The sequence below is a fragment of the Trachemys scripta genome, chromosome 6, assembly GCF_013100865.1.
Source record: "Trachemys scripta elegans isolate TJP31775 chromosome 6, CAS_Tse_1.0, whole genome shotgun sequence".
NCBI lineage: Eukaryota > Metazoa > Chordata > Testudines > Emydidae > Trachemys > Trachemys scripta.
Genome location: NC_048303.1, coordinates 4,117,223 through 4,141,132, shown reverse-complemented (window position 1 = coordinate 4,141,132; position 23,910 = coordinate 4,117,223). Strand labels below are relative to the sequence as shown.

Genomic DNA, 23,910 nt, shown 5'->3' with positions numbered 1-23,910 from the left:
CTCACTCACACATTGGGCCTCTTTTAAATGAAAGGAGGGTGGATGGGACATTTGTCTTCAGGAGGTGGCTGGGAAAGAGTGGGAAGACTTATTTGAATGCCCCAGGCAACGCTCCAGGGATTTTATAAGACAGACTGATGACCCTTGCAGGACTTGCCCTCCTTCCATAAATCTTCCTTGATTCACCGTAGGGGAGGGGAGATGGGTCTATTCTGTTTGCTTGTTTCAAGGTTACCGAGTTCCCTTTCCCAGAGTATAGTTCTACTCTTACCGTGCTGTGACTTTCTAAGAAAGCCTCCATTGCCATAGGATCAGAGCTGCTCAGAGATTTTCTGACAGAAAAGGCAGATTCATCGAATTCAAAATGTTTCCCAGGAATGGGACAATTTCAGGCCATCTTCTGACTGCATGGGCCTGGTTTCCTGCCAGCTCGCTTGCCCAGCTCCTTGGACTGCCTCAGAGTCAGGACCCCGGAGTTTCCAGGATCCATGGCTCTGGGGCAGCCAGCCGTGCAGGTTACCCCAGGATTGGAGACCCCAGAGTTTCTAGGGTCTCCGAGATGGGGCCAGGAGCTGCCGATGAGCCAGGAGCCTTGGAGTTTGGAATCCCAGGTAGAATTTCATTTAGACCTTTTTGAAATGAAACGATTGGATTGTTTCAAAACAGGTTTTTGCCCGAATTGTCCATTCAGGGGAAATTCCAACATTTCAACTTTTTCTTCTGATATGGAACTTTTTTTTCCTCCAAAATTTCTCGGGAAGGGAAATTCCCACTGTCCACGTGTTCTAATCTGAGCGTGTGACAATCTTCAGTGCATTTCTCCTCACAACCACCCCTCTGAGGTAGAGCAGTGCTATGATCTCCATTGTACAGGTGGGGAACTGAGGCACACAGAGACTTGGGCCTAGTCTGCACTTACAAATTAGACCGACCTAGCTATGTCACTCTCAGCCTGAGCGCTGTAGTCAGGGCTACCCATGTAGCCGCGGCTAGGTCGACAGAATAATTCTTTCGTTGACCTAGTCACTGCCTCTCGGAGAGGTGGATTACCTACCTCAATGGAAAAAAAACTTCCATCAATATTGGCCATGTCTGCACAGCCAAAGCTTAACCCCTGTAGGGTAGCCATGTCATAAGTGACTTTCTCAAGGTCACATAGGCAGTCTGCGGCAGAGCAGAAACTTGAACACAGTCCTTCTGCGTGCTAGACTAGTGCTCTAACCCCCTGACCACCCTTCCTGTCTAAGTGTAAGTTAAATGTAACCTACTCTCTTCCCAACCTACTCCACTCCCACTACCAGCAGTACAGTCGATTTTACACTGCCATTCCACTGAAATCAGTGGGATTTTGGGATATCCACAGTGCATTCAACCGTAATCGGCAGGTTAGGAGCAGCTTCAGTTTTTGCATGAACACAGAGAGGAAAATGCCATTTGTATCTCTGGACAGATGTAACCGATGGAATAATGACAGTATGTTGCAAAACTCTGCATACCTCAACCCGGGGCTGTATCAGGCCACCACTTCATGCGCATTTCCCACTGCATACTTGTTGACGGACCAAGAGCCTGTCCCAGGCGTGATTCGGCAGATCATTTTGAACACCCGATATGTCTGAAACAATTGCAAACAGCTCCCGGATGTGTCATGAGCAGGACAAGAGGTTACATCATCCAGTCAGTTAAATGCTATACACAATTTTCTGGGCTCTGATAACTAATGTGCAGCATGCATAATAGGGATTGTCTTTGGAACAGCATGAATATTAATTGTATCATGGTATCGGTGAGTTACCCCAGCCAAGATCAGGGCCCCATTGTGTATAATAAGAGATAGTCCTTGGCCTGAAAGTCATACAGTCTAGATAATAAGAAAAGGAAGAATTATTATCCCCATTTTACAGGTGCAGAACTGAAGGTTGTGAAGGCTAGGACTATAACAGAGTTTAAAAGAGAACTGGATAAATTCATGGTGGTTAAGTCCATTAATGGCTATTAGCCAGGACGGGTAAGGAATGGTGTCCCTAGCCTCTGTCTGTCAGAGGATGGAGATGGATGGCAGGAGAGAGATCACTTGATCATTGCCTGTTAGGTTCACTCCCTCTGGGGCACCTGGCTTTGGCCACTGTCGGTAGACAGGATACTAGGCTAGATGGACCTTTGGTCTGACCTGGTACGGCCTTTCTTATATTCTTATGCCCAATGAAATTAAATGACTTGACCAAGGTCATCCATGGTGTCTGTGGCAGAGCTCCAGTGCAGAGAGCGACTGCAGAGTCACAGTCCAGTGTCTTAACCACTGTTATAAGCAAATGTTATGATATCCCCATGATAGGTCACGAGTAGCGTCTGAACCAGAAACCTTCAGCACGACAACACAAAGCTGTCTCACTTGAGCAGAAGGATTAGCTCCAGTAGCAGGCTGTTAGCCTCTCCGCAGACTAACCACCATAAACACTTTCCAAGCAGATCACAAAAGTGTTTCCATCTCTGACATACTTTGGAGGAATAAGAGGAAAGTCTAACGCAGTCAGCCTAGACTCAGCTCCCTCCCAGCCCCTGAAGCACTCCTTACCTCTGAGAAATACTAATTTGATCAGCAATATTAGGCAGATCCTGGACCTCAGCCATCACTTACATAACCAGCCATGGAGCCAGCTCTGTTCTCAGCCAGCCAGAAGTACAAATATCTGGCACAGGAAATGAGCTATGGGTCAGTAGACACCCAAAGGTAGAGTCAAGCCCTGTTTAAAGATGGATGCATTCCCTCTCCCTTCCTCACTTTATTGGAGTACTTAATACAATCACCTGCTCAGTGCCTGATCTGGAGAATAAATCCAATTGATGCCTACTAACAAATTTGCTCCTTAAAGGGGACCGGCCTTGTGCTGTAATATGAAAAGCTCATCTAATCACTCCATCAGTAATTACAAAGAAGAGTAAATCACTAATTAAAATGGGAAAGTGTCTTACGCAGTATATAATAAGGAAGGGTAATTAACAATCAAAAGGGAAGCCTCCGCCTTGGCACTGAGATGGTGTGTGTTAAGATGCAAGAAATAATAATATTCAGGTTGTATACAGCACTTTTAATCCATAGATCTCAGGCACTTTTGCCAAGGAAGGCAAATATTATTATTCCCATTTTACAGCAGGGGAAACTAAGGCACAGAGAATTGAAATGACTTGCCAAGGTCACACAGCACATCAGTAGCAGAGCTGAGACTGTCTAGCTCCTAGGGCACTGTTTGTCCATTGGACCAGATTGCCTCTGCGTTTGAATGCCTGGGGAGGACGCTTTCAGCACTGTACAGTGATTGCTATTTTTTTTTATGTTTGTGGTTAATTTAGCAGCGACTTAACTGTTCAATTTAACCAGTAAACAACAATAAACCGTCCCTTGCAATGGCTTTGAAAGTGTCCTTCCTTTCTAATGCTGAGATGCATGGCTGACGGGCTGAACTACATCATCAGGCTGTCATGTTCTGATGGAGAAGGCAGCAAAATATCAGATGGAGTCAGTAGCGCCCCCCACAGCTCTGGAGTGAGTGAAGCAGCGAGAGCCATTTCTTAATGCAAGAGGTGCTGGTTTTGCAGTGCCCTGCTCCTTGTGTTCTGTACACCTGTGAAGAGAGAAAGTAAAATGCTGCCCAATCAAAATTCTCCTCTTACTCGCCTGAACGGTAGCATTGGATGAGCATTTTGCACTCCTGCTGCATAAGAGCTCATGAACAGCACAAGTGGAGACCCAGCGCATTGCGAGAAGCAATGACCGGACCTGGCTGGGAACTGGAATTTCCATCCCGGGGGAAATTCTGACATTTTGGGGGCAAAAATCATTCTGAGTCAGAACGAAAAGGTAAAATTTTCCATGAAATGAAAATTTAAAAAAAAAAACTGATTTGGGACCATTGAAGCATTTCATTTTGTTTAGATTTCTATATTATACAAAAACATTACCTAGGTAACATTAACTATAGTTCGTATCATAGACTATTAAATTAACAATTTGCCATAGCATAGAAGTCTAAACAAAAATGAATCAAAATGATAAAGCCCAAGCGAAACATTTAGACAGTGTCAAAACTGAATATTTTGACTTTGGCCTATCAGAAATTCATCTAAATTGACATGTTCCCATGATACGTTTCAATTTCAATTAGACGGAATTTTTCAATGGAAAACTGTCCATCACAAAATTATTGATCAGGTCGAATGATGACTATGTAGAGTCTTAGCATTAGAGACAGAGTGAGAAATGTCCTATGATCTCCCTTTGGGGGGAGGGATAGCTCAGTGGTTTGAGCATTGGCTTGTTAAACTCAGGGTTTTGAGTTCAATCCTTGAGGGGGCCATTTAGGGAACTGGAGTAAAAATCTGTCTGGGGATTGGTCCTGCTTTGAGCAGGGGGTTGCACTAGATGACCTCCTGAGGCCCCTTCCAACCCTGATATTCTATGTAACTTAATCACTGTAGGTTTCCTTTAAAATGACTAGCCCATGCTCGCAGAGTGAATGAGTGGTGGAGCAGAGACTGGAGTACTTGACTCCTCACCCTGTTGTTTTGCCTAGGACAGTGCTTCTCAAACTGTGGGCCGGGACTCCAAAGTGGGTCGCGACCCCATTTTAATGGGGTCCCCAGGGTTGGTGTTAGACTGGCCAAAGCCCAAGCCCCACCGCCTAGGGCCAAACCTGAAGCATGAACCCCACTGCCTGGGCTCAGGCTTCGGCTTCAGCCCAGGGTGGCGGGGCTCAGGTTACAGGCCCCATGCCTGGAGATGAAGCCCTTCGGCTTCAGCTTTGGCCCCGCTGCCCGGAGCGGCATGGCTCCGGTGGGCTCACGCTTCAGTTCCCCCTCCTGGGGTCGTGTAGTAATTTTTGTTGGCAGAAGAGTGTCGCAGTGCAATGAAGTTTGAGAACCCCTGTCCTAGGCCATACATGTATTAACTTCAGTGACTTAAGACCAATGAAAATCACCCCATCTCACGCATATAGCAAGGTGTGGCCGACCCAGAGCCCACAGATACTGATTGAAGACCTGCAAATTGGGCTGTCTGGTAGGTTGCCAGTGGCTTTTTCTGGCTTTGGACAAAAGAAAGTCTAGCACAGAACCACACTGGCAAAAGAGAGAAGCCACCCCCTTAGTCCAAGAAGGAGCAAGGCCTGGGCTGCATTGCAGAGCTCCACGGGTAGCACTGGCCCTATGGACGGCAGTATCGCTGCCTCTGGTCGAGCCAGCACCGTGGAAAAGCCCGAGTGACCGGTCGGTGACCGCAGCATCTCCTCTCTGGAGCTGCCCTGCTGGTGAATGCGTGATATTTTTTCCCTGTTCTCTTTGTTCCAGCTGATGCAGCAGCAGGCGGCGATCATGGCATCCGTGGCACAAGGGGGCTACCTGAATCCCATGGCAGCCTTCGCCGCAGCCCAGATGCAGCAGATGGCAGCGCTGAACATGAACGGCCTGGCTGCTGCTCCCATGACGCCAACCTCAGGTAAGGAGCCCGCAGGACAGCAAGAGGAGTCGGAAGCAGCAGGCTAGGGAGTTTCCCAGACAGAGGTCGCTGTGCTAGAGAGCAGAGAAAGGGGGGAATGTCCCAGGGTAGCAGGAAAACACAGACAGGCATTCTTCATGGAAAGGCCTGATTGTCCTGTCATCTGCAGTGAGGGGGAGCCCGGGTGAGATTGGGGGACAGAGCTCCCAGATCTGGAGTCGCAGTCAATTCTGAACTTGCCCAAAGTTTTGCGCACCCTCTCGTGTGGCGTTCCAGTCTGAGACAGTCTAGAGAGAGACCGGGGCCGTGGTGTTCGGTTCTGGAGCTGAACCAATCCAGGGGGCTTCGGTTTGAGGCCCGTCTCTGCCGGCAAAGTCCACGGCATCCTTTGTCGTGCCATAGGCAAGGAGCCATCCTCTTGCTCTCCCGAAGCCGCGGCTTCTCTTTTAGGATGTCAGGGAAGAGCTAACGCAGGAACCCTGCGAGCTGAGACTGCTGGAAACACAGCAGCATGGGTTTGGCCTGGCCTAGCGAAAACCATAAGCCGTGCCAGCACATGGGGTAGACTGGGGCAAACCAGAGAAAACACCCCCCTGTACCCCACATCCCCTGCTCCCCTATGCTCCAGGAGAACGGATGGGTGGAAAAATATGCCAGAGGGTGGCACTGATTTGCAGGGGAGGCCAGATAACAAAGGGGATAGCACCGCAAGGAAGCATGATCATCCCCCCCTGCAGGATAGCTACAAGCAGAGCCTGTAGGAGCAGACACTTCGGCCCCCAGCACCTCACCCACACCCCTCTGTGGGGGGTTTTGATACCCTGGACTTAATGGTGAGGGCCACCGTTTTTCAAAGAAAAGCCTTGGATGCAGCAGGCCAGATCCTGAGCAGCACTGAGCGCTTTTCATTTCCCGTTGTCGTTCGCAGGGGCTGCGGGTGGTCAGTGCCTCTCGGAGGCAGGTCGCTTGTTTAGGTGGGCGTAGATGCCTGTAGCTGAGCTTGACAATATCGGCCTCAATATGGCCTTTCTGTGCCTCAGTTCCCCGCTTGTGTGAACGGGGATAAGACTCAGTGTGGCTTGCCGGGGGCGTTGCGAGTCTGGATGTGTGGCTGTAAAGGGCATCGGGGGAGAGATGCTAATGGTAGCACAGTGTGATTGGGCAAAGGAAGAAAGGGAGGAGATCGACGAACAAAGAAGGCCGCTACTGTCCATTTCAGAGCAGGGGCCAGACTGGAGCAGGAGGGAGGGGCCTGGCCAAGGGCACAGAGGCCAGGTGACATCATCACGAAATAATAACTGCTGTGGTGACGTCAGACCGAGACACGTGCAGGTTACAGCCGCAAGGCAGGGTTCTCAGGGAGAAACTGGGAACAAACGATGCTCAGCAGGGAGCTCACGGCGGGCACAGTTCCTGCCGTAGGCATCTCTGTTATTTGGTGGATCACTAGGCTGTGGGAGTGCAGGGCTCTCCTGGCCTTCGGCTCACACACGTTTTAACAAAGAGCTTTCCTTCGGCCAGCACCATTACACTGAAGCACTGCTGGTTGCCCAGCAAAGCGAACGAAAGCTCTCTGGCTCAGGGGAACCAGCCAAGTGCTGTGAGTCGTGTAAGGAGGGGGAGTGAGCAGGAAGGGGAGATGATGGGCATGAGCCACTTTGTGTGGAGTGCAGCCACCTTATTTAGAGGGTGTTGGGGAATACGTGTAAAATTTGGATCTAGATTTCACACACTCGGTAGCGTGAGATTGCGGAGGTTGGTGAGGCTCATCTCTGGTCAAACTTTTCCCGTTTAAAGTGCTGAGCAAATATTAGTCAATCTGGTCTCACGACTGCCGTGGAAGGGAAGGGAAACTGAGGCAGGGGGATTAAGGAGGTATATGGAGGCTTTCAGCTGCTGCCTATGTTGAGTGGGGCATGCGCAGGGGTGCTGCTACAGAGGGCTGCTACCTAGCAGGAAGTCTGGCTAAGGCGGTCACAGTTCTTCTGAGAAGTACATGGCGGAGCAGCCTGGAGGCTGTTCTAAGTTACACCTGCTGCAAGTACAACAGCGGAGGATTGCCAGGGCAGAGTGGAATCCCAGCCATGACCCTCTTTTCTTGGCCACATCGCATATGATACTTATACCCTTCCTTATATCCTTATATATACTTATATCCTTCCTTAGAGGTTTTTAAGGTCAGGCTTGACAAAGCCCTGGCTGGGATGATTTAGTTGGGAATTGGTCCTGCTTTGAGCAGGGGGTTGGACTAGATGACCTCCTGAGGTCCCTTCCAACCCTGATATTCTATGATTCTACTCACTTTGTATCACCAGAGAATCTAGACGTCAGATAGATGTGAGATATAGGTGTATGGATGGTCCATGGGAAGCCAGTGGAGAGTTATTCACACTCCCTTTCCATGGCCCAATGACTATTCATTGTCATCCATAATGGCAAATCATAGTCATTCATTCAATAGCCATGAGTCCAGGGGAAAAGGGTGAGAATGACTCTATAGCCTGGTGGTTAGGACACTCCCTTGAGAGGGAGTGGCTTGAGGTCAAGTCCCTGCTCCAATGACTTATTATACAAAGTGGAACAACTTTAACAGGAGACACTGGGATATGTAGCTATGGGTTTTCACATCGCTCAGAGTGTAGGGCATGCTCCTACAATGTGGGAGACCCACATTAGAATCCCTTCTCTACATCAGGTAGAGGGGAGAACTGAACTCAGATCTCCCAAATCCCAGATGCGTGTCTACCCAGTGGTTAACGCTCCTAAGGGCGATGGCGTCACCACCACCCCCGGTTGGTTTGTGAAACTAGCCATCCTTTGTTTTTGTCACATTCCCTGAAATCAAAATAACATTTATAAAGTCGAGTCGAAATAAAACCTCGCGTTTCAACCTGACCCAGACTTTCTTTTTTTTTTTTTTTTTTACTTTTCCATTTGATGAAAATTTTCAAAAAGTTTCATATTTGTTTCAACCCCCAAAGTGGATTTAAAAAAAAAAAGGTTGGAATTGCCAGTGAACCAACAAATCTATTATTCACCCAACTCCATTGGACAGGACCCACAATGTTCCCAGCAATACCATGTGTGCACTTGTTAAGCCCTTTCTGGCATCTCTTTTAATTTGACTTCACAATCATCCTCTTCATTTTTTAAAATGGCCCATGAACCTGGCTCCAACCTATCTTCCAGAGTTTGGGCTGAATTAGGAGGTGTGTGAAATGCATTTGAGGGAGGGGGGCTGCAAAAAGGTGTCAGGTAGGGCTTGTCTACACGGTGGTTTTAAAATGGGTCAGATTGAGTTAATCTGGTTTAAACGTGCTTGCGTGCACACAACACAACCCACCACTGTGCACTAACTCCACATTTATCAGGACTCCTCTTTTAGACTCACTTCTGAATCTGACGTTTTGCCTCTGCTCACCACTCTGCCACCTCCGCTGGCTTTTCCTTTGTCCTCTCCTCACACTGAGAGTCTTGTGGGCGTGACAGCCTTTACCTTTGCAGCTCCTGCCCCTGTGTATCTTTCTTCACCATCTCATGTCTTGTCGAGTCTCCATCTCATGTCAGGGCTTGTCTCTTATTCGCACTAGCCATATACCTCTTTGTTTGACTCTTCCTCTCTTATTCGCCGTATGAGGGAATGTGTTCATTTTCTTTTTATCACTTGCACGACCACTTCTCAGCATTCCACACCAGGAGTCCGTCCTCAGCTGGTGCAAATCAACATAACTCCAGTGACTCTGCCAATTGACACCAGCTGATGATCAGACCCCATATATTGTCCACTTCCTGTAACAGTAACACATGACAGCTCTTGAGGACCATTTGCTCCATATAAAAGAAATCTGCGCACTGCTGATGTGTCGGTTCTTGCGGTGCTGGTTCTGGAGAGCTCCAAGAACCTCTGTCCTGCCAGGATGCCAAAATAAAACCTCCAGGGCAACTCGCATAACTCAAGGAGCGGCTCTCCTTGTTTGTGTTGCTGATCTCTCCTAGTTCATATCGCCCCCACAACTTTGCCAGCATTGTCTCGCAGCGGGGGGCAGATGTACTTCACCGAGGTCTTCAGCAGGCGGGTGGACAGGCTGAGCACAGACCAGAACCTGAAGTCAGAAGGTGTTTGCAGGGCCTGGCAGTGTCTGGAAGGGATCCTGTGAGTCAGTAAGTCCAGCCAACCCCATCACATAATGCCATTCATAAAGTTACCAAGCTCCAGCTTAAAACCAGTTAGGTCGTTTGCCTCCACTGCTCCTATTGGGAGACAGTTCCAGAACCTCTCCCCTCTGATGGTTAGAAACCTTCTTCTAATGTCCAGCCTTTATTTACCCAGGGCTAGTTTAGCTCCATTTGTTCTTGGGCCAACATTGTCCATTAGTTTCAACAGCTCTTCCTCCACCCTGGTATTTACCCGAGATGTATTTATAGAGGGCAATCAGACCCCCCCCTCAGCCTTATTTTTGCTAAACTAAACAAGCCCGGGTCTTTGTCTTCTCTTGTCAGATAGGCCCTCCATCGCCCTGGTTTTCCTATTAGTCCTTCTGTTCCAGTCTGAATTCATCTTCCCAGACATCTCCGATGGAGATCAATATCTGTTGTAGTCTCCATTTGCCTCCTTGCAGGCTGTCGTTGTCCAGAATAGATCTGGTTGGCAAATAGTAACTACATTCCCTGGAAAGTTTGGAGAGAAGTGACACCAGTTTTTTTAGGTCTGTAATTTTCCGGGTTTTTCATTGAAATTACAATGTACATTTTTATTCAACTTGATTTGAATCAAAACAAAAAATGTTTTCTTTTTTCTTTTTCTTTTTTTTTTGGTTTCCACTCCCTTTATTCCCTTTTTTTCCTCCGGAAAGAAGGCGGGGGAAAGGAAACTGAAACCCGAACATCTTTCATTTAGATTTGAATAAAATTGAATCAAAACTTTTTTTTTTTTCATGTTGATGAAAAAATTGATAATTCTGAACTCTACCCTGGTGGAGAGAAAAGACTGTCTAGTGGCTAGGGCACTACCCTAGGACTTGAGAGACCAAGGGCCGATTCCTTGCTTTACCACATGCTTCCTGTGAACTTGGTCAAGTCACCTAGTCTCTCTGTGCCTCAGTTCCAATCTGTACTATGGTCACACGAGCACTGTCCTCCCGTTAGGAGTATTGTGAGGAAAAAATACATTAAAGATTGAGAGGTGCTCAGATACTGTGGTAATGGCAACCAGATAAGTATCTAGATAGACCAAAAAAAAATGCTCAGAGATTTTCATATAATTTGAAAAGCCACTTTTAAGTGTAAATTTTTGACCATTTGTAGTTATAACAGGACTAGCCAGAGGCACCTTAGCTTATTAGATCCTCTGGTTCATGGGGGCATCATCCTTGGATAGCATTTACTCTGCCAGCTCTGTCATACCGGCCTAGTGTACCCACAGCAATCATGGTCTTGGGAGCATGAGGTCTGACTTGTTCCCTGAGAGCTCCAGCTCTTATTAGCAAAAGTGCCTTACATTTTCAAAGGTACCGACGCCCTTCAACTCCCATTGACTTCAGTGGGAACTGCAGATGCTGTTTGAAATCTGGGCCGAAGCACAATATCGGTTTAATGTTCTCCATAGTTCTCCTGAGGGGGTAGGCAATGGGGACAGTTGGAAGGAGGTGAGATAATGAATGCAGTGTTGTCTGGTGTCCTGCATCTGGCCTGCCTGGTTTTGCTCATGGCCAAAGTACACAGAGCACCCCCCAAGAGAGGGAATCTCGGCCTGTGAATTGTGGTGGCCAAGAGGGTTGAGAGCTTCCTTCAGGAGTGCCCTGTAAACCATTGTACCAACTCCCCCAGAGTCATCGTCAAGGCACCAAGCAACCCAGCACTGCCCTGAAAGCACTGCGCAAAGGATTCTGGGATGCACCCAGTTCTGAATGACCGATTGGCACTGGAAGGCTGGGAAGCCCTGCCATGATCGATGACAGTCTCACTGTGTGAATGCAAAGGAAAAGCAGTAAAGCTGGGACTGCCGGTGGGCAAGCTAGGATTGAGAATGACATGGGGTGACAAGGCCCTGACCCGGCCTCGAAGCAGCAGCCGGTCACAGGGTGAACTGGCCCTTCAAGAGACATGAAGGCTCAGCTGCACCTGTGCCAGTTTTGGCCTGCCTCTCCCCAATGGAGGCAATGAGCAAAGTCACCTAATGAGGAGTCAAGTGACCTGGAGCCAGGCCAGCCTGCTGAGGGATAAAAATTGGGGAAAGAAGAGAGGCAGCTGGAGGCTGATGGTGGTGGGTGAGCCTGTGCCCCCTTCCTGTCTGGAGCAGGAAGGGGCATGCTGTTTAAGACCTAAGCTAGGGTGTGCTGTCTTGGAAGAAGTGCGGTGGCAGGGAGAAGACAAGACACCCCAGAAGGGTGGACCTTTGGGGCTTAGCGGAGAGCTAAGTCGCCTTAGCATTTGTCTGCCAAACTCCCTGGGCCTGTGAGAATCCACTGGCTCACACAAGCCCTAACATCTCCTTGCAGCTGCATCTGGGGACAACGTCAGCGGTTATTGATTCAGTCAAGGGCCTTCTTACCTATCTCTCCCCTGGCTTCTCTTGTTATAGAAAAAAAAAAATCTCATTCCAAGCTGGCTTACGGAAAGCCAAGGAAATGCTTGACTTGGAAATCTTACCCCATACATTTCAAAATATGTGTTTACACAACGGTAAATATATAAACAACGAGTCGATGGAGCTACTGCAAAACCAAATAGAAAAGTGGCTTAATTATATCTGCACCCTTTAAACCCGCTGCTGACAAGATTATCATATTTGCATTAGCTAGATTTGTTTTGTGTTGGTGGGAGCGGAGAGAGCGTCAAACAGCAAACGCCTGGAATTCAAATGCTCTCAGGGCCTGAAAAGCACTGAATCCATCCAGTGTGGTGCATGGTGGCCCTGACACAAAAGAACACAAGCTCTTTTGCATATCAATAAGGCTTGAAAATGAATGAGTTCTGCAACTTAGTTGTGTAAATACCAATATAACAGCCAAATGCTTTGTCTGCCATGATTTACAGTGTATGAAATATATCCCTGCACCACTTCTGTGCAAGCATCTGTAATACTGCATACCCTTGGGAAGACATTTCCAACTCTAGGGCCTAGTCCACTGTGGTGTTCTCCAATTTCACACTGATTATGTATCTCCGTTCATGAAAACCCTATACAGCCATTCATAAAATCATAGAAATGTAGGGCTGGAAGGGACCTCAAGAGGTCATCAAGTCCAGCCCCTTGTGCTGAGGCAAGACCAAGTAAACCTAGACCATCCCATGAAAATATCCATTCATGAATAGCCAATTAATATTCATTTATGACAAGCCTAGCTTTGGAAATGTCCCCACCCAGTAACACAGCACTGCGTAACAGGCACAAACCTTGCTAGGAAGAAATGTAGAGGACGACTTTCACATCCAAGCCACCACACCCCGGAGGTACTGCAGACCCAACATGCATTATCGGTATGGCTGCTGTTATTAGGAGAAGAATAGGAATTCTGCTTCAGGGAAGATTTTGAAATTATAACATTTTATTTTCTTTCTGATTTGAAACAGCCCCTCCCATCCCACCCGCAAATTTTGAAACAGAAACCTGGCGAAAAACCGAAAGATTTCATTTTGATAAATTCTAAGCAAAATCCTACCGGGTGGGCTAATGGGGAGCTGGCTCTCCAGGCTATAGGCAGCCCGGGGAACGGTTGTGTCAATTTAGATGGAATAAATTGGGCCAGAGACTCAAAGGTGTTAACATGACTCTGAAGCTCTCCAACTTTAAATAGTTTTAAACAAGATTTGGGGTTTGGTACACAAAGACCTCAGCCTGCTTAGTACTATGGCAAACACACCATTTTAACTTTTTCTTAAAGATACAGAAAAGAAGGGGAAACAGTTAATGCATTTGAAATATAAAGCATTAAGTAAGGCTTTCTTCTTAACATCATCCCTTGTTCCCTTTCTCTTTAGCCAGAGAGAGTCTATAAAGGCAAAAACTCTTGTTTGACAGTCTGTTAGATGTTTGCAATGTTGTTGTAGCCGTGTTGGTCCCAGGATATTAGAGAGACGAGGTGGATGAGGTAATATCTTTTATTGGACCAACTTCTGTTGGTGAAAGAGACCAGCTTTTGAGCTAAACAAGAGACCTGCTTGAAAGCTTGTCTCTTTCATCAACAGAAGTTGGTCCAATAAAAGATATCACCTCCCCCACCTTGTCTGTCTCATCTCTTAGAGGATAATACCTATCCTTTTTGGCAAAAAGAGAAAAAGTTAGTTGAGATGGGCTGGAGCTATGCTGTAACTGCCACTGTTCAATCCCGTTTCCAAGAAGACAAAGCAAGACAAACGCACACAAAAGGGGAAAGAAGAGAACAGCAAAGATAGAAAATGCACCTTCTGTCTCTGGTGTTGGCTTTCATTTGCAACCTCACTGCTGGAAAACACAGGCACCCCACATGGTCTTATCAGCCACTCAGAGTCCTGGCAAACTTGTACCAGCAGCAGGCTTAGGGCATTGCATTTAACATCCTCTTTCTGGTCACCGGCTTTCAGCAGGGTTGCAAAATCTACAGTTTTGACCAGCTAAGCCAGATTCTTATTAGCGAGAGGGCAAAAGGAGGCTAGGAAAGAGAAGAAATAAGGAAAATGACACACGGGAAGTGGGGGTGAGAAAGTCTCACATACCAGGTGGTGTTCGGGAATCAGCTGGAGCCGGTGGAGGTGGTGATGCCATCTGGGTCCCTCTCTCTGGCCTGGTCTGGTCAGGTCCATTTTCAGGATTAGGATGAAGAAGGACAGGGATCCCAGGAGATGGTGGGGATGGCAGCCAGAACATTACCAACCAGCTCTAATTATCATCATTTATTATCTGCATTATGGTAGCCCTTAGACTTCCCAACTGAGCTCAAGGGTCCCATTGTTCTAGGCGCTGTGTAGACACCTAGTCCCGACCCCACACAGGTTGCTGTCTGAATAGGCAAGACAGGCAAAGGCTGGGAGAGAAAACAGAGATGTACATCTATCCATCTACTGCCATATGTGCTCCTCCATCTAGTTTTCTGTCTGTCAATGGTACTGCTAATGTAGCTACTGTAACCCATGCACCTCCTGGGTGTGGTGCTCTGGCCCCTCGAGTGGCACCAAGACCACTTAGAGAGAGATTAATGAATCTGCTACAGCCTTAGCTAACAGCCAGGTGGCTTTTAGCTCATGCAGGAGAGGCTCAAGCGTTTAGCTCCAGAGATCCCAGGTTCAGTCCCACCCACCGACAACTGGGGTCTGTCAGTGTTACACTAGCATGGTAGATAACTAGATAGCAGTGCTCCATCTTGAGCCTTGTGGCCTTGGACTTACAGGCCACACCTTGATCACCCTGCTGGACAGAATTTGCCATTTATTCCTCCCTGCCTCCCCCCCACCCCCAACCTTTCTACTGTTTGCTCTATGTGAGTTTTGCATCTCTCACATCATCTGTATAATCGCATTAAAATATTTCCAAATATAGGACCAAATCCTCCACTGGTGTGAAGTGGTTTCCTTCCACTCACTTCAGCGGCGCTACGCTGACTTACTCCAGCTCGGGATCCGGCCCCACTGGGTTTATGCAAAGGAAAATTAAAGCATTGAGGGGAATAAACCTCAACAAAAAAAAAAATCCTCACTGCAATTTTAAGTAAAGAAATCACATTTCCTATGCAAATGGAGGAGAGATCAGGAAAAGCGACTGAAATGCTAACTAGTCTCTGTGACATTCAGACTGATGCTGTGTGCAAAGAGTACTGCCCTTGAACCTCAGGATGTCACCTCTTGTTCCCTGGGCCCCGCATACTGCATAGAGGGAATTTCTTCAGGCCAGCGACATCTGAAGCAAAGGGGAAGAAGCAACGTGTCCGTTCTGGGCAGCGGGAAGGCACTGAAATAGCATCCACTATACGATAGCGAAAGCGGAGTGTCTGCGTAACATTTGGGTGGGCTAGAGTTCACTTTATTTCCCATCTCCAGTGCCTTAAAAAAAAAACCCAACTCCCATAGAAAGTCGCTGGAGACCCAGAGTTCAGTCTCTATGGATTTTCAGCAAGGATGGCACAGGGTCAGCCTCCCCACATTCAAGTCCCAGAAGGAACTAAAGACTTGAATTTAATTAAATAACTTTATCAAATCTTATGATAAAGAAACAAATAATCAAATTTTTACAGCATGACATGACTATTTTATAACCCACAGACATTACCTTCACAGTTATAAACATAAATAAAGGAAACAAATTAAAATCTGAACAGTTCAGTCCCCACAGAAGTACAATAAGAGAAACGGAGAGTTCCCAAAAGCTTAGATTTTGTCGTCTCTGTTAGAGTCTTTGATCACCAAATCTATGCAGTCTGCTGAGTCTAAAACAACATCTTCCCTCCACTTGCTTGTAGGAATCTTCAGTGGAAATTCATGCAGACACTTCCTCTGCAGAAATCACTGCTAGCCAGCCAGAGAACTGATTAACCAAGCACTCTTGCCCCGGGAAATATTTGGAAAATACCTGCCACCCGGACAAGCTGATCCCTTCCAAAAGCAAAAAGAAAATGGCTTTTCAGAAATATTTGTAATGAGCCACCTCTGGCAGGGGTGCGATAGAGGGTGTCTCTGTCAGAAGCAGGGAGCCCACCCCAACTTTCACCGCACTTTGGTGGTGGAATTGTACCTAAGGTCTCCTGAGAACATGCAAGGAGCCTCTGTCAGAGTATGGCTGCTGGGTGGATGGTTATCGCTTTAGCTAGGAGATCAGCTTCCTAGAGCCAGGGTTCTCTAGTGATTATGGCACTGGATTGCAGCTCTGGGGAGATGAGTGCTGTTCCTGACTCTGCTGCATGACCGTGGGCAAGTCGTGTCGTCTCTCTGTGCCTCAGTTTCCCCTCTCACCCTTTGTCTATTTATTTTGTAAAATCTTCAGGTCTTCTTACTATGTGTCTATGCAGTGACCAGCACCACTAGGCCCTGGTCTCAGATGAGACCTCTAAGCGTTGCCTTAATAAAATACCATGATAATAAATTCAGACGTGATGACTGAGGCAGAGGGAACTAGACTCCATTACACGCTGTTAGCCCTACTTATTCCCACCTACTGCTGTGTAAGAATGTCTACACTGGTGCAAATTACATGTGGTGCATGAGTTAAAGCCTCTTACATACCATTAGAGTCAATGGCCTAATTCAGATATAATATATTTAATAAAAAAATATATGCTCTAGTTCAAAAGGAAGTAGTTTGGGGAAGTTCTCTGGCATGTGCTATACTGGAGGTCAGACGTGATAATCTAATCGCCCCTTCTGGCCTTGGAATCTATACAAAGGGAGGTGTGAATGACACATTAAATGGGTATGCAATATTGCAGTAGCCATGTTGGTCCCAGGATATTAGAGAGACAAGGTGGGTGAGGGAACGTCTTTTATTGGACCAACTTCGGTTGGTGAAAACGAGGAGTCCTTGTGGCACCTTAGAGACTAACACATTTATTTGGGCATACGCTTTCGTGGGCTAGAACCCACTTCATTGGATGCATGAAGTGAAAAATACAGGCACAGGTATAAATACATGAAAGGATGGGGGTTGCTTTACCAAGTGTGAGGTCAGTCTAACGAGATAAATCAATTAACAACAGGATACCAAGGGAGGAGAAATAGCTTTTGAAGTGGTAAGAGAGTGGCCCATTACAGACAGTTGACCAGAAGGCGTGAGTAACAGTAGGGAGAAATTAGAATGGGGGAAATTAAGTTTAGGTTTAGTAATGACCCAACCACTCCCAGTCTTTATTCAGGCCTAATCTGATGGTATCCAGTTTGCAAATTAATTCCAGTTCTGCAGCTTCACGTTGGAGTCTGTTTTTGAATTTTTTGTTGTTGAAGAATTGCCACTTTTAGATCTGTTATTGAGTGACCAGAGAGGTTGAAGTGTTCTCCTACTGGTTTTTGAATGTTATGATTCCTGATGTCAGATTTGTGTCCATTTATTCTATTGCGTAGAGACTGTCTGGTTTGGCCAATGTACATGGCAGAGAGCGAGACAGGCTTTCAAGCCACACAGAGCTCTTTTTCAGAGGTAAAAGATACTACTTCACCCACCTGGTCACATTAAGTGGGTGTGAGTCTCGCTAAGTCTGGAAGGCGTCTGCTGGAGTAATTTACATGTTGCGGGGGGCTGCTGAAATTTAAACTCCTCCTGGACTTCCTTAGGTCCTGTCTCCATTAGCAATCTGGTGCAAACACACTGACGCACTGATGTCAAGAAGAGATGGGAACCATGCATTTTATTCTGTTAAATTACTAAATTAAATCTTAGCAGTGTTGAATTTGTTTTACATAGGTGCCGCATAGCCACATTGGGCTCATCACTGGTACACCTATTTCTCTAATGTAGGCAGCACGCAAGACTCACCCCTGAATTTAGCCATTGGTCTGTCTGCCTCTCTCAGTGCAGCCAGAACTGCAAGGTGCATGGCAGGGTTGGGTGAAACGGCACCAATGAAATGCTGTCCTTGTGGGGGTAACTGTTATGATGCTACAAACTGTAGCTGTTCTTTTTTCCTTCTTGGACTAGCCATCTACTCAGCGTATTCTGAAACTGGAGAGCTTACTAGTTCAGAGGCAGGCCATGTGATAGCCGTTCCCGTAGGCCAGTCATTGGATTCAATAAGATCAGAAGGCTGACATCTCCAAGACTAAAACCAAAATGACATGAGATGCTCGATGAAGGTGGGACTCAAAATTCTCCTCTGAGGCCAAACAATGGTTAGAAAAAAAATGCCTTGATAGTTTGCCAATAAATTAGGCCAGACCTTAGCATCATTGGAGCTATGCCAGTTGACACCAGCTGAGGATCTAGTTTAAAGGTTGTGATCACTGGAGGAAAAGCCCACTCCTGGGGTTAAACAAGCCCGGGCAAACCTTTCTCCTGTTACGCGCTCCCCAACATGAGCAACTGTTGCACAGTCTTACCCGTGATGGTGCAAACTGTCTATTACATTGTGAGATGATTTTGACCTTTATTCATTTGTTATCTGTAGGCGTCCCGCTGGTGTTCGTCACCGTAGTATCCGCGTTTGCTGTGTCTGGTCACCACCTGTGGAATTCATCATCCTAAAGCTGTTTCCCCCCCCCCTCTGTTTACTTCCTTCCTGTAGGTGGGAGCACACCTCCTGGCATCACTGCACCGGCTGTGCCTAGCATCCCGTCCCCAATTGGGGTGAATGGTTTCACAGGCCTCCCACCGCAGGCTAATGGGCAACCCACCGCAGAAGCTGTGTTCGCTAATGGCATCCACCCTTACCCAGGTAAGCCAAACCATCCCGATTCTCAGACCCAGTTGGTTTCCGTCCTATTAAGATGGTCCAGTCCTGAGAACTTTATCTGATATGTCCTCTCTCTCTGAGCGACAATATCCTGCTCCAGTGTGTTTCTCTCTGCCATGGGAGCTATCTTGTAGCTGGACACTAAGGTCAGGAGATCTCACCTGGTAAGCCGGCCCCAGGCACATGTGTCCACCCTGCACATACGTGCGGCCAGGTCAAGCTGAAACCAACATGGTGCATATGTGGTCGATCTCCCAGGTGTACCAAAAGGGGGCTTGTTCCTGGATGATCTTGTAGGATCTGTGCTGAGCCTAGCTCAGCTGATGGTCATCAGCTACGTCTCTTACTGCCCACACTTCCGGATCTCCTCCCTGAATTCGGTTATGGGCAGAAGAGTGACTGTGGAAGGAGGACACTATGGGAGTCTGTCTTGATGGGATGGGATTTGCATTCAGCTAGTCTGCCCTGTCCATTTTGTGTTGCAACCAGGGCTGCCGAAAGCAGGTTCGGGCCCCGGTGAAAAAATTATTTTGGGGCCCCCCAGCAAGGGCGGACCGGCTAAACAGGTCTGATGAGAGGTGGGGGAAGCCAGGGAAGTCGGGCCCCCTTCCGGACCACTGGGCCCCAGTAAGGCAATGAGGGGGAGGTGGGAAGCCAGGCCCCGGGCCCCCTTCCAGACTGCCGGGTCCCGGTAATTTGTACCGGCTTCCCCCCACCCCGCTCTCATCAGTCCTGGTTGCAACCTATGTGCTGTAGCAGTGGCCTACAAGAGGCCTTTCACTTGGTGGATCAGTCGCGTTCACTGACTCACTAGCCGTATCCCTGCTCAACTCACTTAACAGCCCTGGAGACTGAAATCCTTTCTGTATCCACAGAACAGGTCCAGCTCCACACCACAAATATGGCTCAACCCTGTCCTGGAGAGACTGCCTCTAAGGCTGAGGCATTAGACCAGTTTCCATAGGCATTCAGCATGTGGCCTGTTAGCTATGGCTGACACAAAGGGTGCCAGTTGTGAGGTGGTGTTTTATTAGGCACATCCAAGCCAAGGATGCAGCAACATCTCACGAGGCCCACCTGTGCACCTAGATTTCTCTGAGGTGCGGTTATCTCACCATAACCATCCATCCCTCTTTAAGCTGCATATTTGATGGGACGGCATTTCTTGCCATTTTATACACAATAAAAGAAATGATTTAAATAAATGTTACTAATTAACGCTAACCACCAGCTGGTGTAGGAATGTTTTACCCTGGAGTGTGTGGCGATTAATCTAGCCCGTTAGAAAGTTGAACACTGAGTCAGTACTTCAGCCAATGAGCTTGCCTCATGCAAAAAGCACTCCTTCCATTTCAGCGATTCCCTTGGACTAGGTGAGCTTATCCTTGCAGGGAACTTTGCTGATGTGCTGGAGGGAGGAGAAGTCTTAGGTGATAGAAGCAGAGCTGAGCAGATAATCAGTTATTTCAGTTCGGTGGCTGAACTGAAAAATCCAAAACATGCTTTTAGTTGGGGTCAAATGAAAACATTTGAGGCTTCATTTTGTTCCTTTTTCTGGTTTTTCTATCACACACACACACACACACACACACACACTTTTTGTTGTTGTTTTTTGGCTTTCTTAAATCTAGCTACATTTCAAAACAAAATGTCATTTTGAAATAGTTTGGTGAGGTGATCTAGCTATCTAACTGCTCATTTTAGCTAGTCTGTGTATTTATGTAGTCCTGTCACTGTCGTGTTTGGAGCAGTGGAAACCTTTCTGTACGCACGTACATGAAATCTGTCTGCCTCCAGATCTCGTTCCCAACTCCAGTCTCAGCCCAAGCCCTAGGAAAGGTTCTAAAGGTTTCCAAGCTTGGTTATGGTTTTGATGTGAGACTGGGGAAAAGTTGGTGGCATCTGTCCAATTTTGTGTAAGTTTGGGGGCTTATTCAAACCCTCAAACTGAAGCTCAAGGTATGTTAAACCAAGGCAAAGGGAATGTTTGCGCAAACACCTAAGATCTGAGGCAGCGCATGCCACTCATTTTTAGTTACGATTCCTAGTAGGACTGGGTGAAATTCACCTTCGTTTAACTTCAATAATTGGACTAATGATTTGATTAGGCCTTTTGAGTTATTCATACTAAGGGGTCCAATCTTACCACCATTCCCCATGTTAGTCCAACTGGACTAACAAGGAAGGTTTTCAGGATCAGGCCCTTGTGATCAACCGTGGTAGAACTGCTTCATGGAGGGTTTTTATTAATATTGTTTTATTCCCTGATAAGAATTCCTTTCAAATCAGAATCTTTACTGCATGCCTAGCCCAGGCCTCTGGCTACTTAGAGAAATAGATTTCTAATTTATTCTACCTGGGAAAACCCAGGGCATACATTAAGGGAAAATAGTATCAGGGGGTAGCCATGTTAGTCTGTATCTACAAAAACAACAAAGAGTCTGGTGGCACCTTAAAGACTAACAGATTTATTTGGGCATAAGCTTTCGTGGGTAAAAACCTGAAGAAGTGAGGTTTTTACCCACGAAAGCTTATGCCCAAATAAATCTGCTAGTCTTTAAGGTGCCACCAGACTCCTTGTTGTTTTTATTAAGGGAAAATAGTTTTCTGGAACTCAACCTAGTTTCACAAAATCCGAAGCTTAAAGCTAGATCTGGTCAGGAATTTTTCGACAAAACGTTTTGCGTCAGAAAATGCCCATTTATCAAAACTGAAACGTTTCACAGAAACATATCAGTGTCCATGAAACTTTCATTGGGATGGATTTCTCAGCTCCAGGATGGAATTTCTGGTCAAATCAGGGGAAAGTGAGTGAGAGAGAGTTATTTTTTGTTTGTTTCTTTCTTTTTTACTAAAATATTTCAAAAGGTCTCAGTTTCATTCCAATGGGGAAAGAAATCACATTCCAAAACCTGCACATTTTTCACGAAACTGACTTCTTGTTTTCCCACCAGCCCTATTTAAAAGATGAAAATATTTTCGGCTGGAGATATTGCAGAAACCAAAATCGCTCTCAGGCTGGCCAAATGCAGCTGGTGAGGAGCAACATGCAAACAATACGATTTGGAAAAACTTTGAACACTATCTGTGCTCTGTGGACCTCTTTGCTATGGAAATTGCCGCATATTACCAATCAGCCTTTGCCTAACTCTGCTCTCATTGAAGTCAATCAGACGTTTCTCCAGAGATCTCAATGGGTCAAATCCTAGCCTACTGTTTCAGTGCTTCTTGTCCCAGCTTAAGATGGGCCCAGAGAACAAGCCTGGATCCCAAGCATTTCCAAAATAGGATTGATTTATTTTATTGTGTGTATCGATTCCAACTTCCTCGCTGTACCTGTCTCAGGCTCTGTGCAAATTCCAAAACTTTAGTCATTGCCACGAGGTATTATTGAGGCCAAGAGCTTAGCAGGACTCAAAAGAGGATTAGACACTTATACGGATAATAAGAACATCTACGATTATATTAGACTGGATAAAAACGTATGAAGGACACAAACCCTCATGCTAGAAATCAACTGCCTAGGTTAGGAAGAAACTTTCAGTGTTTAGCAGCTTATTCTACCATTGTCCATTAAGAGACAACTTGCACCCTCCCCTGAAATATCTGATATTGGCACTGTGGTTCTATGCCCCAAACAACATCTCCCCACCCAGCTTTCACCAGCCTCTGGTTTACAGTATAAGTCTGGCACAAAAATGTCCAGGAACATTTATTATTATTTATTTATTTAGCAGCACAGCATATATAGCACTTTGTGACCCAATTCATCTCTCAGTTACTCTTCTGTAAACACTGAACAATTCCATTGTGGGTTTATACCATTGTAACGTCTGACAGAATTTGACCCACTGCCTTCCTTGCATGAAAATAGCGAAACAGAGAACAACTGCTTTCTTTAGACACATATGGTCTGGAGTGTCAGAATCAATGTAAATTCCATTAATCATGAAGCCTATCTATCACTCTATCTATCTATCTATCTATCTATCTATCTATCTATCCCCAGGCACTCCCTCTATCTATCTATCCATCCCCAGACACCCCCTCTATCTATCTATCTATCCCCATACACACTATCTATCTATCTATCCATCCCCAGACACCCCCTCTTTCTATCTATCCCCAGACACCCCCTCTATCTATCTATCTCTCCATCCCCAGACACCCCCTCTGTCTAGCTATCTAGTGATCTATCCCCAGATACCCCCTCTGTCTGTCACACCTAAAGTAGGGGGGAGGGATAGCTCAGTGGTTTGAGCATTGGCTTGCTAAATGCAGGGTTATGAGCTCAATCCGTGAGGGAGCACTTTAGGGATCTGGGGCAAAAATCTGCCTGGGGATGGGTCCTGCTTTGAGCAGAGAGTTGGACTAGATGACCTCCTGAGGTCCCTTCCAACCCTGATATTCTATGATTGCACCAAAAAACCCCAATCTTTGAAACACAAAGGCATCAGGTAATTGCCTTCCTTTTCTTTTTCGTTGGATTTTTTAATCTGTTCGTTTTTATTAAATAAAAACTTCAAAACAAAACCCAAAGAGTGCAGTCACAGTAGGTGCAGCACACACATCTGAAAAGAAAACCTCTTTCTTTTTCTCTCTCCTCCCTGGCTCCTTTTCCCCATTCTCTCCCCCCGGGCAGGCGGAGGACAGGAACCCAATATCATTCAAGTTCAGGTCGAACTTTTGAACCCACCGTGTTTGAGAGGGTTTTGAAATTAGGCAACGTGAGTGCCCCTATCACTGCTTGTCAAGGGTATGTGCTCAGCCTCCGTGCCTACAGCTGCTCTGCACTGTGCTGTTGTGCCCTACCAACGGATCCCATGCAATACCCCTGCAGATCTGTCAGCTGCAGGCAAGCTTGCCCTGCTCTCACCCCCGCCACGCCTGGCCAGAATTCTCTCCCTGTTCTGAGTTCTCTCACAGTTAGGGATTCTGTCCGGGGAACAAATATTTTCCTTCCCTTTACGCTCATCTCAGGCCATTTGGGGAATTGCGCTGGTTTATCTGCCGGCCCTGTGGCCTTTCGGCGTCTCAGTTCAGAGCGCCATTGAACACAGCAGTGTGTCATCA

The 23,910-nt window shown here is 46.7% G+C and overlaps 1 protein-coding gene across 11 annotated transcripts in view; it reads left to right on the top strand.

Moving 5' to 3' along the window:
* Positions 1-23,910, top strand: part of CELF4 (CUGBP Elav-like family member 4) — an 862,174-nt gene that overhangs the window by 742,635 nt on the left and 95,629 nt on the right. For 10 of the 11 annotated variants that reach the window (XR_004646302.1, XM_034774822.1, XM_034774817.1 and 7 more), the window contains exons 7-8: positions 5,344-5,491; positions 18,670-18,819. Coding sequence is in view for 10 of the 11 variants with exons in the window: in XM_034774822.1 (XP_034630713.1) it covers positions 5,344-5,491; positions 18,670-18,819 (298 nt within the window). In the remaining variant the exon portion in view is untranslated. The remainder of the gene's footprint in view (positions 1-5,343; positions 5,492-18,669; positions 18,820-23,910) is intronic. The other variant, XM_034774816.1, reaches the window with a different exon arrangement.